The sequence below is a fragment of the Heterodontus francisci genome, chromosome 38 (genome assembly GCF_036365525.1).
Source record: "Heterodontus francisci isolate sHetFra1 chromosome 38, sHetFra1.hap1, whole genome shotgun sequence".
Lineage (NCBI taxonomy): Eukaryota > Metazoa > Chordata > Chondrichthyes > Heterodontiformes > Heterodontidae > Heterodontus > Heterodontus francisci.
The window spans coordinates 33,422,062-33,437,839 of record NC_090408.1 but is presented as its reverse complement, the minus strand read 5'-3'; the positions used below and the strand labels follow the sequence as shown (position 1 = coordinate 33,437,839).

General features: G+C 41.7%; 1 protein-coding gene across 1 annotated transcript; it reads left to right on the top strand.

Moving 5' to 3' along the window:
• Positions 1-1,542: 1,542 nt before the first annotated feature.
• Positions 1,543-14,931, top strand: LOC137352513 (UDP-glucuronosyltransferase 2A2-like). Its single transcript, XM_068018059.1, has 2 exons — positions 1,543-1,649; positions 9,340-14,931. Exons 1-2 carry the CDS (start codon positions 1,630-1,632, stop codon positions 10,976-10,978), a joined length of 1,659 nt encoding a protein of 552 aa, XP_067874160.1. The 5' UTR covers positions 1,543-1,629; the 3' UTR covers positions 10,979-14,931.
• The last annotated feature ends 847 nt before the right edge of the window (positions 14,932-15,778 follow it).

Sequence of the window (15,778 nt, the reverse complement as noted above, 5' to 3'; positions counted from 1 at the left end):
AGGAAGGATTTTGGCAAGATTAGCCCCCAGTGGGAACGCTGGGTGGGAAGGACAACGCGAGAGTAGGATGGGCCATCTGGAGTTGCTGCTCGTAAGGAGGAATCAATGAGTGCCTTGTTCGGCTCCTTGGAGGATGCCAGGGGAGGCACAGAGAAAAGCTGTTGGCTTATCTAAGAGTCAGTTCCGCCTGGGGTGATGTGGGAAGGTCGATGAGTGCTGAAGGATTGGGATAAGGATTTGCAGGGACAAGTACTCCAAAGGGGAGAAATCAGAGGAGGCATGATGTTAGGAGATACAGGCCTAGGAAGGGTAGAGAAAAACAAAGAAAAAGGGGAAAACAGAATTGAACAGTTGAACAGAACAGAGTCTGCAATGACAGCCACGAATGGACACGGGAAAGCTCAAGATACAAAGGCCTGGTTACAGAGCAGGATTGGGATAGATGTAACCTGGTGACAAGAGGAAACAAGAGGAGGGAATCCAAAGTTAAAATAAAAACAGAAAATGGTGGAAGTAGTCAGCAGTTCTGGCAGCATCTGTGGAGAGAGAAAGAGAGTTAAAATTTTAGGTCGATGCTCTGTTGTGAGAACAACACATAGCAGCATAGTTATTTGTTATAAATGGCTTACCATCAGCAATAAAAATTGCCAATTGAAAAATTCACTCTTATGAATGTTAAAAACCTTTCCCAGCAAATTAATGGGTGGAGTTTTATGCTCTCTCCCACGGTGGGTTTGGAGGCAGGGAGAGCATAAAATCGGATGGGATGGTGGCAGTTTGGGTGGTGGTTGCCACCAGCGTCCCACCTCACCTGAAATTTAGTCAGGGACTTGAAGTGAGATGCAGCATGGCTTCAGAGGAGTCACACAGACTGGTGTGAAGCTGTACATTGTTGTAATGTAATAAAGGTGAATGTTTGAATTACTCAAGACAAAGGAATCTCTCTGAGCTAGACTAATTCAACATATTAAGGTGGCAGGATACCAAACAAACAGAAGGCGGCAGCTGTCTGCCTTTGATTTGCAGCTGCTCTCCTCGGGCATGACTTCCAGCGATGGGATCCTAAATCCTATGGAAGGCCCGCTGCTGTCCACTTAAGTGCCTGATTGGCACAAAATTGGGCGGGCCTTCCAGAAAAGAAGCAACACGGGGATCTCAGCGTCAGTTTGCCCAGATGCAGGAACCCCGCCGCCAGCATAAAATTCCTCCCAAAGTGCCCACCCTAGCACCTCTCCCACAAACATACTATTTTCCAATTGAGCAGCATTAGCCATTCTTACCCTAAATCAGTCTTTCCCCTCTCTTTTAATGTTGGGTAAATAAGTTACTTAAAAAGTTTGCCCAAGCACTAAAATGCGTTGGTACTTTCCATAAAAATGGAACAATTCAGAAATTCAGGAACAAATAATTCATTTTTAATCCATGATGACTCAGAGGAGACGCTCCATCTGAACATATGTGTTGCCCATGCCAACAGAAAGATCATTGCAAAGTATACATAGCAGATCACATGAAGATTAAAATTGCGCAATCAGAAATTCATTTCGACTCTTGACCTGCTAGTTAGATTCAATTACTGTACTCTTGATTTGAGTTGAAATCTACCGACAAGACAGGACTTAGTATAGCATGCAACTTGCGCTTCCTCGGTAAGTAAAAGCTTACGATTTCATGACAAAGAGTTTCATAATCAACAAATTAAAATTAATCTTTCAAATGCCACAAATCCTTAGGTCAGATGTGCAACAGTGCATTTAGTTTCTGCACAAAAGTATTGCAGAGCTCCGAACTATAAGATTCCAAAGTTTTCTTGATTCAGCAATCATTCCTTTAGATTGGAAAATTGCATGTCATTGAAGGAAGTTTAAAGGAATCAAAGGAATTAAAGATGCATTAGCCGAACAACAGTTGTTGGGAAATTCGTAGAGTGTATAATTAAGGAGAGAGTGGCTGTACACGTTGTAGAACTTGCTGCTCCCTGGTCATCAGCTGCAAATCCAACACAATCTGCTTCTATTGTATCCCAAATTTGTTTTCACATGAGAAGCCATTCAGTCCACAGGTCTGATTTGTTTAATGTAGTTCCGAGTATAAGCAACACTGTCTCAGAAATGTCCATGGGGAAGTGTGAAAGTATCCACTTTGGTAGGAAGAATGGAAAGGCAGAATACTTTTTAAAAGGTTGTGAAATGTTGACATTCACAGCAGGGATTTGAGTATCCTTTTACATAACTCACAGAAAGTTAACAGGCAGGTACAACAAGAAACTAGGAAGGTAAATCGAATGACAGCTTTTATTACAAGGGCATTTCTTAGAAGAGTAATGTAGTCTTATTGCAATTATTTGCAATGTTGGAGAGACCACACCTTGAGTAATCTGTACAGTTTTTATCTCCTTACCTAAGAAAGGATATACTTGCTTTGGCGGGGAGGAGGGTTCCTTAACTTATTAAAATAGTTGAAAATCTCATACATATGAACATACGAATTAGGAGCCGAAGTAGGCCACTCGGCCCCTCGAGCCTGCTCCACCATTCAATAAGTTCATGGCTACCCCCGATAACCTTTCACCCTCTTGCTTATCAAGAATCTATCTACCTCTGCCTTAAAAATATTTAAAGACTCTGCTTCCACTGCCTTTTGAGGAAGAGAGTTTCAAAGACTCATGATCCTCTGAGAGAAAGAAATTTCTCTTCATCTGTCTTAAATGGGCGACTCCTTATTTTTAAAGAGTGACCCCTAGTTCTCGATTCACCCACAAGGGAAAACATCCTTTCCACATTCACCCTGTCAAGACCCCTCAGGATCTCATATGTTTCAATCAAGTCACCGCTTACTCTACTAAATTCCAGCAGAGACACAACTAACCTGTCCAATCTTTCTTTGTAAGACAGCCCACCCTTCCAGGTATTAGTTTCGTAAACCTGCTCTGTACTGCCTCCAATGCATTTACATCCTTCCTTAAATAAGGAGACCAGTATTGTACACAGTACTCAGATGTGGTCTCACCAATGCCCTGTATAGCTGAAGCATAACCTCCCGACTTTTGTATTCAATTCCTCTCGCGATTAACGATAACATTCTATTCGCTTTCCTAATTAAGAGCTGTACCTGCATACTAACCTTTTGCGATTGATGCACGAGGATACTGTTGGGGGTATGACCTTCCAGGGGAAAGCAGCAACAGTCAAGTTCGCGCAACCACGGAGGGTTCTGCTGCACAGCAAGGGAGGAAAAGGATTGGAAGAGGTATCGTGATAGGGCATTCTATCATACGGGGTGCAGATCGGCGTTTCTGTGGCTGCAAACGAGACTCCACGATGGTATGCTGCCTCCTTGGTGCTAGGTTAAGGATGTAACGGTGCAGCTGCAGGACATTCCTCAGGACATTTTGACGGGGGAGGGGGAGCAGTCAGAGGTGGTGATACACATTGGTACCAATGACATAGGTAGAAAGAGGGATGAGGTCCTGCAACAAGAATTTAGGGAGTTAGGTAGCAGATTAAAAAGCAGGACATGAAAGGTTGTAATCTCTGGATTACTCCCTGTGCCACATGCTAGTGAGTATAAGAATAAGAGGATACAGCAGATGTATGTGTGGCTGAGGAGATGGTGCAGGAGGGAGGGCTTTAGGTTCCTGGATCAAAGGGTCTGTTTCTGGCAAAGGTGAGTCCTGTACAAGTTGGACGGGTTGCACCTAAACCGTAATGGGACCAACATCCTTGCTGGGAGGTTTGCTAGTGCTGTTGTGGGGTGTGGGGGGGGGGGCGGGGGGGGAGGGTGGTTAGTGGTTTTAACTAATTTGGCAGGGGGTTGGGATACAGAGTGGAGGTACAGTAGGGGGTGAGGCACAGCCAAATATAGAAGATAAACTGAGTCAGTCTGGAAGGCAGAGCAAATATGGACCTGGTAAGACACAAATGAAAAATGCAAGGCTGGAATGCATATTCTTTAATGCAAGGTGTCTTACTAATAAGGCAGATGAATTGAGGGCATTGATTAACACATGGGATTATGATATTATTGCTGTCACAGAGACATGGTTGAGGGAGGGGCAGGACTGGCAGCTCAATAATCCAAGGTATAGAATCTTCAGGCGTGATAGGGGAGGGGATAAAAGAGGAGGTGGTTTTGCAATGTTGATCAAGGAGTCTATTACTGCAGTCAGGAGGGATGATATCTTAGAAGGTTCCTCAAATGAGGATATATGGGTAGAACTTAAGAACAAAAGGGGGGCAATCACTTGGCTGGGCATGTACTACAGGCCTCCAAACAGTCAGGGAGAGATAGAGGAACAGATAAGTAGGCAACTCTCAGAGAGGTGTAAAAATAATAGGGAAATAATAGGAGGAGATTTCAACTTAGCTAATATCAACTGGGATAGTCTTAGTGCAAAAGGCTTAAAGAGGGAGGAATTCTTAAAATGCATACAGGAGAGCTTTTTGAGCCAGTCCGTAGAAAGTCCTACAAGAGATGGGGCAGTACTGGACCTAATCCGAGGGAATGAAGCCTGACAAGTGGTAGAAGTGTCAGTGGGGGCGCATTTCAGGGATAACAATCATAACTCTGTAAGATTTAAGGTAGTTATGGAAAAGGACAAAGAGGGGCCAGAAATAAAGGTACTGAATTGGGTGAAGGCCAATTTCAATTTGATAGAGCAGGATCTGGCCAAAGTGGACTGGGAGAAGCTACTGGTAAGAAAGTCTACATCAGACCAGTGGGAATCATTCAAAGAGGAAATAGTGAGGGTTTAGAGCCAAATTGTACCCGTTAAGGTGAAGGGTAGCACCCACAAGTCCAGGGTACCCTGGATGTCAAGGGATAGAGTATTGGATCAGGAGAAAAAGGAGGCTTAGGGCAGATTTGGAGCACTGAAAACAGCGGAGGCATTAGAGGAGTATAGAAAGTGTAGGGGGGTACTTTAGAAAATGATTAGGAGAGCAAAGAGGGGACATGAAAAAACACTGGCAGTCAATATAAAGGAAAATCCTCAGGTGCTTTACAAGTATATTAAGGGCAAGAGGATAACCAGGGAAAGAGTAGGGCCCATTAGGACCAAAGTGGCAATCTGTGTGTGGAGCTGGAGGACATAGGTGATGTTTTAAATGATCACTTTTCATCTGTTTTCACTGTGGAGAACGACAATGTAGGTGTAGCGATCAGGGAAGGGGATTGCAATGTACTTGAACATATTAACATTGAAAGGGAGGAAGTATTAGATGTTTGAGTGGGCTTAAAAGTGGATAAATCCCCAGGCCCAGATGAGATGTATCCCAGGCTGTTGTGTGAGACAAGAGATGTGATAGAAGGGGCTCTGACACAAATTTTCAGTTCCTCTCTGGCTACGGGAGTGGTGCCAGTGGACTGAAGGACAGCGAATGTGTTACCATTATTCAAGAAGGGTAGCAGGTATGGACCAGGTAATTACAGGCTGAGTCTAACATCAGTGGTTGGGAAACTATTGGAAAAAATTCTGAGGGGCAGGATCAATCTTCACTTGGAGAGGCAGGGAATAATCAGGGATGGTCAGCATGGCTTTGTCAGGGGGAGATCATGTCTAACTAACTTGATTGAATTTTTCGAGGAGGTGACTAGATGTGTAGATGAGGGAAAAGCAGTAGATGTAGTCTACCTGGACCTCAGTAAGACTTTTGATAAGGTCCCGCATGGGATATTGGTTAAGAAGGTAAGAGCCCATTGGATCCAGGGCAATTTGGCAAATTGAATCCAAAATTGCCTTTTTGGCAGGAAACAGAGGGTAATGGTCGAGGGTTGTTTTTGCGAGTGGAAGCCTGTGAACAGTGGTGTACCACAGGGATCGTTGCTGGGAACCTTGCTGTTTGTAGTGTATATTAATGATTTAGATGTGAATATAGGAGGTATGATAAGTAAGATCGCAGATGACACGAAATTGGTGTTGTAAATAGTGAGGAGGAAAGCCATAGATTACAGGACGATATAGATGGGCTGGTAAGATGGGCGGAGCTGTGGCAAATGGAATTTAATCCTGAGAAGTGTGAGGTGATGCATTTTGGGAGGACTATCAAGGCAAGGGAATTTACAATGGATGGTAGGACCCTAGGAAGTACAGAAGGTCAGAGGAACCTTGGTGTACTTGTCCATAGATCACTGAAGGCAGCAGCACAGGTAGATAAGGTGATTAGGAAGGCATGTGGGATCCTTGCCGTTATTAGCCGAGCCTTAGAATATAAAAGCAGGGAGGTTATGATGGAGCTGTATAAAACACTAGTTAGGTCACAGCTGGAGTACTGTGTACAGTTCTGGGCTCCAGACTATAGGAAGGATGTGATTGCACTGGAGAGGGTGCAGAAGAGATTCACCAGGATCTTGCCTGGGCTGGAGCACTTCAGCTATGAAGAGAGACTGAAAAGGCTAGGCTTGTTTTCCTCAGAGCAGAGAAGGATGAGGGGAGATATAATTGAGGTATACAAAATTATGAGGGGCATTGATAGGTTAGATAGGTAGAGACATTTTCCCTTAGCGGAGGGGTCAATAACCAGGGGGCATAGATTTAAGGTAAGGGGCAGGAGATTGAGAGGGGATTTGAGGAAAAAAATGTTCAGCTCGAAGGTGGTTGGAATCTGGAATACATTGTCTGAAGTGCTGGTAGAGGCAGGAACCCTCACAACATTTAAGAAGTATTTAGATGAGCACTTGAAATGCCATAGCATACAAGACTACTGGCCAAGTGCTGGAAAATGGGATTAGATGAGTTAGGTGCTTGATGGCTGGCACTGACACAATGGGCAGAAGAACCTGTTTCCGTGTTGTATAACCCGATGACTCTATGACACCCAGATTCCTCTACATCTCAGAGCTCTGCAATCTCTCACCATTTAGATAATATGCTTCTTTTTTATTTTTCCTGCCAAAGTGGACAATTTCACACTTTCCCATATTATACTCTATTTGCCAGGTCTTTGCCCACTCAATTAACCTATCTATATCCCTTTGTCACCCCCTTTTGTCCTCTTCACAAGTTACTTTCCTACCGATCTTTGTGTCATCAGCACATTTAGCAACCATACCTTTGGTCCATTCATCGAAGTCAGTTATATAAATTGTAAAAAATTGAGGCCCCAGCACAAATCCCTGTGGCACACCACTTGTTACCTCTTGCCAACCAGAAAATGACCCATTTATGCCGACTCTCTGTTTCCTGTTAGCCAGCCAATCTATCCATGCCAATATGTTACCCCCTACACCATGAGCATTTATTTTCAGCAATAACCTTTGATATGGCTCCTACTGGAAATCTAAGTACAATGCATCCACAGCACATGTAACTCCCTCAAAGACCTCCAATAAATTGGTTAAACATGATTTCCCTTTCACAAAACCATGTTGATTCTGCCTGATTACCTTGAATTTTTCTAAATGCTCTGCTATAACATCTTTAATAATAGCTTCTAACATTTTCCCTGAGACAGATGTTAGGCTAACCGGCCTGTAGTTTCCTGCTTTCTGTTTCCCTCCCTTTTTGAATAAAGGAGTTACATTCGCAATTTTCCAATCGAACAGAACATTCCCCAGATCTAGGGAATTTTGGAACCAACTCACTAGCCACATCTTTTAACACTCTTTGGTAGGAAGAATATAAAAGCAAAATATTATTTGAATAGAGAGAGACTAGAGAATGCTGTGGTACAGAGGAATCTGGGTGTCCTCGCACATGAATCACAAAATGTTAACATTCAGGTACAGCAAGTAATTAGGAAGGCAAATGGAATGTTGGCCTTTATTGCAAGGGGTATCGAGTATGGCAGTAAGGAAGTCTTGTTACAACTGTAAAGGGTGTTGTTGACATGACACTACAGTACTGCGTACAGTTTTGGTCTCCTTATTCTTGCATTGGAGGCAGTTCAGAGAAGGTTCACTAGGTTGATTCCTGGGATGAAGGGGTTGCCTTATGAGGAGAGGTTGAGCAGATTGGATGTTTACTCATGAAAGTTTAGAAGAATGAGCAGCAAACTTATTGAAACATAAAAGATTCTGAGGTGGTTTGACCGGTAGATGCTGAGAGGATATTTTCACCCCAGCCTGGAACAAGGGCAACAATTCAGCCGACCAAGTGGCCTTGTGATTTATTCTGAAATTATTGACAGATTTCCTCCTTTTGTTTTTATCACATTACACAATATCTGGCTCAGACAGGAGTCAATGACGAGCTCCCTGAGCTTTAGTATAGCTACCATCCCTCTGAATAGTGCAGGTTCAGTGCCTCAAGTTATTCCCATTCTTATCTGGTGAGGACAAACCTTACATCCATGACAGGTCAGCTCAAAGCAGCAAATCACCAAGGTGACACTGATAAGGTCACTGTGGTGGAACTTGAAGTTCCCTGTTACACTGTGTTGGAATTTGCTGCTCTCCAATACACTTGGCTGGGAACTCACTGCTCCTGTTACACTGTGCTGGAATTCTCTTCTCCCTGATGCAGTGTGCTGGAAAATGTTTTTTTCCTGATGCACTACTTTCTTTTCCCTGGCTGCGTTTTGGCATTTCTTAATCCCTGATCCTGTGTTGAAACTTGTTGCTCCCTGCTTTTCAGCTGTAAATCCAATGCAATCTGCTTCTGTGACATCCAAAATTGTATTGCATACGAGAAATCACTCAGCCCACAGGTCTAATTTGATTAAAGCAGTGCCCTGCAAAAGTATTTTTGTATCAGAAATACTCATGGGGATGTGTGAAATGATCCACTTTGGTAGGAAGCATGGAAAAGAGGAACTTTTTATGAAAGATTAACCAAGTAAATATTGTGATTCACAGGGATTGAGTGTTTTTGTACACGAATCACAAAGAACTACACTAATAATTAGGAAGGCAAATGGAATGTTACACTTTATTGCAAAGGGGTTGCAGTACAATAGTAATGACTTCTTGTTTCAGTTATATAGAACTTCGGAAAGACCACAGCTTGAGTACTGTGTACAGTTTTGGTCTCCTTATCTAAGGAAGGATATACCTGTCTTAAGGGTAGGCTTGAAAGGGTTAGAGAATTAGGATAAGAGGTCGGCCACTTATTACTGAGATGACGAAAAATTTCTTCATCGGTTGGTGTGAATCTATGGAATTCTCTACCCCAGAGGACTCACAACGCTCAGTAACTGGGTTCATTGAAGACTGAGGTTGATAGATTTTTGGGTACTTAGCTAATCGAGAGATATGGTGAGACAGTGGAGTTGATTAGTTCAGCCATTACCTTATTGAATGATGATGCAGGCTCAAGTGACTGTATGGCCTATTCCTGCTCCTAATTCTCAGGTTTTCACATTTATGTTGTATTACCAATATTTCTATTCAATTCTCCAACAGGATCTGGCTTTCATTGGTTCTCAATATGGAGTGTTCTGGATGGAAACGCAGATTACAGGTTGCATATGTTCTTAGTATTATCATCACCCTCTCTTGTCCAATTACGCAGGGGGCTAAAATATTAGTTGTACCTATCGAGGGAAGTCACTGGATCAATATGAGAATTCTAATGGAAGAACTGAGACTTCGTGGGCACAACATGACTGTGTTTTATCCATCACCATCTTGGTATATCAAAGAGTGTCCTGATCTATATGAATCCATTGTGGTTCAAATGCAAGAATTCCATAAGAAAGATACATGGGACAAAGCCGTGGACCATTTTGTGCAAAAGACACTAGAACACTCACAGAATGATTCAACACTATGGGACTGTGTGAATTTCCAATATGAAATTACGTCTTTTATGTACAACTGTCATATTCAGGCTCGAGAAATTAATATTGCAATTTTTGAAAACAAAAGTTTATTAAACCAACTTGAAAATGGAAACTTTGACTTAATACTTACCGATCCTGTATTTGTTACAGGTTCAATGCTTGCTTATTATTTAAAACTCCCTTTGGTGTATAATGTTCGTTGGATCAGCAGTGGAGAAGCTCATTTTCTCACAGCACCATCACCACTGTCCTATATCCCATCACCTGGCTCACGATTAACAGACAAAATGAGTTTTCTCCAAAGAATGAAAAATGTCATCATAGATGTTATTCAACAATCGGCTACAAAATTTCGAACTCACCCCATGTACACTGAACTGTGCCATCGATATCTGGGCCCAGACACAGACATCGAGTCTATTCTCCTCAGGGCAGATGTGTGGCTGATGCGAGTAGATTTTATATTTGAATTCCCGAGGCCAACCATGCCAAATATTGTGTATATCGGAGGGTTTCAGTGTAAACCATCCAAACCTTTAACAGCAGAGTTTGAAGAGTTTGTCCAAATGTCAGGGGAACATGGGATTATTGTGATGTCATTGGGGACCCTTGTCAGCTCTCTGCCAATGCATATTACAATGAAAATAGCAGAGGCCTTTGCTCAAGTACCTCAGAAAGTTATTTGGAGACATTATGGAAAGATCCCTCCCAACATAGGAAATAATACACTATTGGCAAAATGGATCCCTCAGAATGACCTACTAGGGCACCCCAAAACACGAGCCTTCATTGCCCATGGTGGCACCAATGGAGTTTATGAAGCCATCTATCATGGGGTGCCAGTAGTTGGCATGCCTCTGATTCTTGATCAGTTTGACAATTTACTGAGACTTGAAATCCGAGGTGCAGCAAAAGTGATTAACGTCGCAACCATGCAGTCAACAGATCTATTACAGGCACTTAATGAGGTCATAAACAACACATCTTATCGGGATAACATGCAGAAACTCTCTGCTCTGCACAGGGACCAGCCAGAGTCTCCAATGGAGAGAGCCATTTTCTGGATTGAGTATGTTGCACGACACAAAGGTGCAGCACATTTACGCTCAGAATTTTACCGACTCCCCTGGTACGCTTACTATTGTGTAGATGTGATGATCTTCCTGTTGTCTCTGTTCCTAATGGTTACAGTGCTGACAGTTCTACTGATGAAGAAACTTTGTAACATTGCTCAGAAGAAAAAACAAAAAATTCAGTAAGATTTCTCCTTTCAAATTGGGAGAGGGGTTTTGAATTATATCAATTTAACAATAGATATGCTTAATCCAGTATCTAATGCATTCCTTTCTTGACATCATGAATTTTAATAAAAGACTTTTCGGAAAGTACCACAGGAGTGGCACGCCAGTCAGTAATAGACTTTCTGAGTAGATATGTACATGAAATGCTGCGCTTCAATCAAATTTTGTAGGAAAGAACAACATGTTTTTCAGGTATTATTCAAACTACTCATCACATTAATTGACGTGTAGTCGAGAATATAAAATAAGAATATGAGACTTCTCGGATTCACTGGCAGAAAAGCCCATTGTCCCCCAGAGTCATCCCATCCACTCTCACATGGCCTAAGATTTCCACCACAATTCTCTCAGGGTTGGTCTGCATATCCGTTTTCTCCAGCATACTCTCCATTTGTGTTGGTCATGTGCTGGCAAGTTGAAGGAAGTTTCTCTTTAGGGAGCTTTGATAGGCAAGAATTTATGGCAGGCATAAACAGGATGCCTCAAATAATCTGCTGTGAACTCCATATAGTGCCATACCACTGTATACCAAAAATGCCATCAAAATGTATAAAGCTGTCCAGTAAAACAGATTGATCAAAAATTACGCTGAAGTCTGGGAAAGGAGAAAGTGTTAATTACAAGACTCATGGGTCCTTCCACGAAAGTGCTGCGAAGATAAAACACTTAGCATCTGTTTCCTATCAGAGGTCTGAGCTAGAAATGTTCAGACTTGTCAAGTTTAAATGGAGGGTCAGATTTGTTGAACAAGAATCGGTTACTTACACTATCTGATTTGAAAATGTTGTTAATTATATAATCAGAGGTATTAATGAAGAAATATTTCTGGAAAATTTATCTGTCTTCTTTGATGATTTTGGCCAGTAAAAGTTAACTCTTTCATGCATATATCCGAATCTGACAAGTCCCCGGGACCAGATGCCTACGCCGAGGGTTCTAAAAGAGATAGCTGCAGAGAAAGGAGATGTGCTTGCTCTGATTTTACAGAATTTCTTAGATTCAGGGATGGTCCTGTCAGATTGAAAGTTGGAAAAGGCTGCACTGCTTTTCAAGAAAGGAAGTAGAGAAAAAACAGGGAGCTACAGGCCAGTTAGCCGAACATCAGTTGTGGGGACTATTGGCTCAAAAAAGCGAAGGACCGGGTACTGAATATTCCTGGACACAGGCTGTTCAGAAAAGATTGGGAAGGAAAGAAGGGAGGAGGGGTGTCAGCATTGATTAAGAAAATGATTACAGTGCTGGAGAGTGAGAATGTCCTGGGGGATTAAGGACAGAATCTATTTGGATCGAGCTAAGATTCAATAGAGGTATCATTACACTACTGGGTGCATTCTATAGGCCATCAACTAGTGAAAACAAATTTGCAAGAAAATTACAGAGGTGTAAACTATAGAGTAGTTATTATAGGGAACTTTAATTATCCTCATACAGACAGTGATAGTAATAGTGTAAAAGGCAGAGTGGGGGAAGTGTTTATGAAGTGTGTTCAGGAGAATTTTCTAGATCAGTAGGTTTCCAGTTCAATGACAAAGGAGGTATTGCTGGATTTGGTTCTGCGGAATGAGGTAGGTCAATTGTCATTTAGGGGATAGTGATCATGGTCTCATAAGGTTTAAGTTAGCTATGGAAAAGGACAAGGAGTAATCCAGAGTAAAAATAATTAATTGGATAAGGGTCAATTTCAGTGGGATGATAACGGATCTGGCTCAGGTAAATTGGAATCAAAGATCGCCAGACAAAACTGGAATGGAACAATGGACTGCCTTTAAAGAGGAGATGGTTCGCATGTAGTTGAGATATATTCCCATGAGGGGGAAAGGTAGGATAAACAAAGCCAGAGCTCCCCGGATGATAAAAAAGATAGAGTGTAGGATGAAGCAGAAAAAGAGTGCATATGACAGATATCAGGTTGATAATACAAGTTAGAACCAGGTTGAATGTAGAATGTTTGGAGGGGAAGTGATAAAACTAAGAGAAGCAAAGAGAGAGTATGAGAAGAGTATCGCAGCTAACATAAAAGGGAATCCAAAAGTCTTCGACAGGCATATAAATAGCAAAAGGGTGGTAAAAAGAGACATGGGACTGATTAGGGACCAAAAAGCGGATTGAAGCATGGAGGTAGAGGGCGTGGGTGAGGTAATAAATGAGTACTTTGCCAAGGAACAAGATACTAGCCAAGTCATAGTGAAAGAGGAGGTAGTTGAGATACTGGATGGACTAAAAATTGATAAACGAACCACTGGAAAGGCACCTGTATTTAAAGTCGATAAGCCACCAGGACCAGGTGAGATGCATTCACGGTTACTGAGGGCAGTAAGAGTGGAAATTGAGGAATGACTTGCCATAATCTTCCAATCCTCCTTAGATACAGGGATGGTGGCAGAGGATTGGAGAATTACAAATGTTGCACCCTTGCTCAAGAAAGGATTTAAGAATAAGCCCAGTAACTACAGGCAGTCAGTTTAGCCTCCAATGTGAGAACGCTTTTAGAAATGATCATCCAGGCAAAATTAATCACTTGGACAAATATGGATTAGTTAAGGAAAGCCAGCAAGGATTTGTAAAGTAAAATCGTGCTTGACTAACTTGATTGAGTTTTTTGATGAGGCAACAGAGAGGGTTGATGAGGGTAATGTGGTTAATGCGGTGTACATGGACTTCCAAATGGAGTTTGATAAAGAAACACATAACAGGCTTGTCAGCAAAGTCAAAGACCTTGGAATAAAAGGGTGAGTTGCAACATGGATATGATGTTGGCTGAGTGACAAGAAAGAGAGAGCAGTGGTGAACGGTTGTTTTCCAGACTGGAGGAAGGTATACACTGGGGTTCCCCAGGGGTTGCTGTGAGGACAACTGCTTTTTGTAAACCATTTTGTTTCAAAACACTTATACATTGCTTTGATCTGTGAATTATAAGAAAACAAATTGATGACTCACTCAAAAGATTGATTCCTTAATGGGGTTAGCTTATTTGTACCTGTGATTACAGATTTAAAATGTACACAGCTATAAAATGATTATGGTAAATGATTACAGATGTAATGGGTTGAGAAAGAAGAGGAGAAAAGATAATAATAAAAAAAATCCGCGTTGTTACTCTACTCTCAGCAAATAAATGCTTCAATAATATCAAGCATTAGAATGCTCAAATATGTTACCAAATATCAGTCATACAATCACTCGAAGTGGCCAGCTCCTGTTGATTGCAGATTCTCCTTCCACCTACTGTCAGGATCCCGCCAATTGACACGATAAAAGATCGCCGAGCTGTTCAACCTCTTATACCCATTATCAGTGGATGGCCCTGGGTTACTATACTGTCACTCCATACTATCCTGTGAAGCTTCTCTTAAAATCATAATGCCCAATTATATTCGGGGCTCTTTATTTAATTGATAGGGTTTAACCCATCCAGAAAGTTGTCCATCTTTCTTCATCTTTTTTTCGTAAATTTCCATCATGTGAACCCTCGTGTAGTCAACCTTCCAGGTATAGATGTTTGTAGAACTGTAGCAGAACACCAGGCCCCACCTTATTTAATTTAGACAGTCTCCAAAGCCTATCCAAATACCAATGTCTCTTCTTCTCCTGCACTATCTCTAATTCTTTCCGATAGCCTTTGTTTAATTACACAGAAAGCAAAATGCACCCCTGTTATAACTGGTTTGATTTGGAGATAAACAGAAGTTGTTAAGACCAATTTGACAAGTGTCAACTTGAGAATTTGTTTGCATTCAGCTCTCTGCCACATTATTGACAGTTTTCTTTCAATTTCTTCGGGCTAGGTCAATCAGTAAGAATAGCACAATAATCAACTGGACAACTATAGGATATGTGAAACAATTCTTATTCACGGATGGATTTCAATGGTCATTCCAATATCCCACCAAGATGTGATGGTCTTGATGTTATTAAGTTATTGCTGGAAGGCGTAATAATATTTCCTAAATCAACCAAAGACCTTTGTGAGCTTTGCCAAATGCTTCAGTTTGAATGTAACTAATAACAGCTTCTTCTTTTCTTCCTCATCACATTGAGCTAGAGAGGTATGTTGCTCTAGTAACATTAGATGGCTTTTTATTTTGCCTCTCCTTACAAGTTTGCTTATATCTTCGGCTAAACTTTTAAGGTCAGTCAATGAGTATTCTCGGTGATGTCTCCAGGTTGATATGGTCTAACCCAGGTTTATATTTAGCAGTGTGGTGTGGGGGGGGGGTGGAACAACACATTTTTCTGTCCTCCCTTTTCTTTGGGACGTGTGCTGGGGGTCTCCAATCGTCCCCAGATGGTCCAGAGTCTAATTTGTCTTCCTTATCACTTATATACTTTGGTGCCAGTGCACACATTACTCCCCTTATAACCGACAGTTTCTCCTCCAAGTCTTTAATTCTTTTCTCACATTCTGCATAGTTCTCTTTCCCTTTTCTCTCCAAAGCTGATTAGCTTTATTGCAGCTTTCAAGTCCTCATTTTGTTTTTTGCCTTTGTCCACTTTATCCCTCTGTTTACATGCTTCATTTTCCCATTTATCACTTAACTTCTGTCTATCCAGTATCTGTTTTTTTTAGGTATGAATCTCCATGAGCTGGTGCTCCCTTTTGGTTGTCAGTTTTCTCTTTCTTCACTTCGTTCTTCAACAATCGGTTGACCACAGCATCCGAATCACTAGCTTTTGTGTTATTTTCCTCAATTTCTTTTCCTCACCTGATCTTTTAGCATACCAGGGTGTCAGGATGTACCTGGCATCCATTGTTCTGCT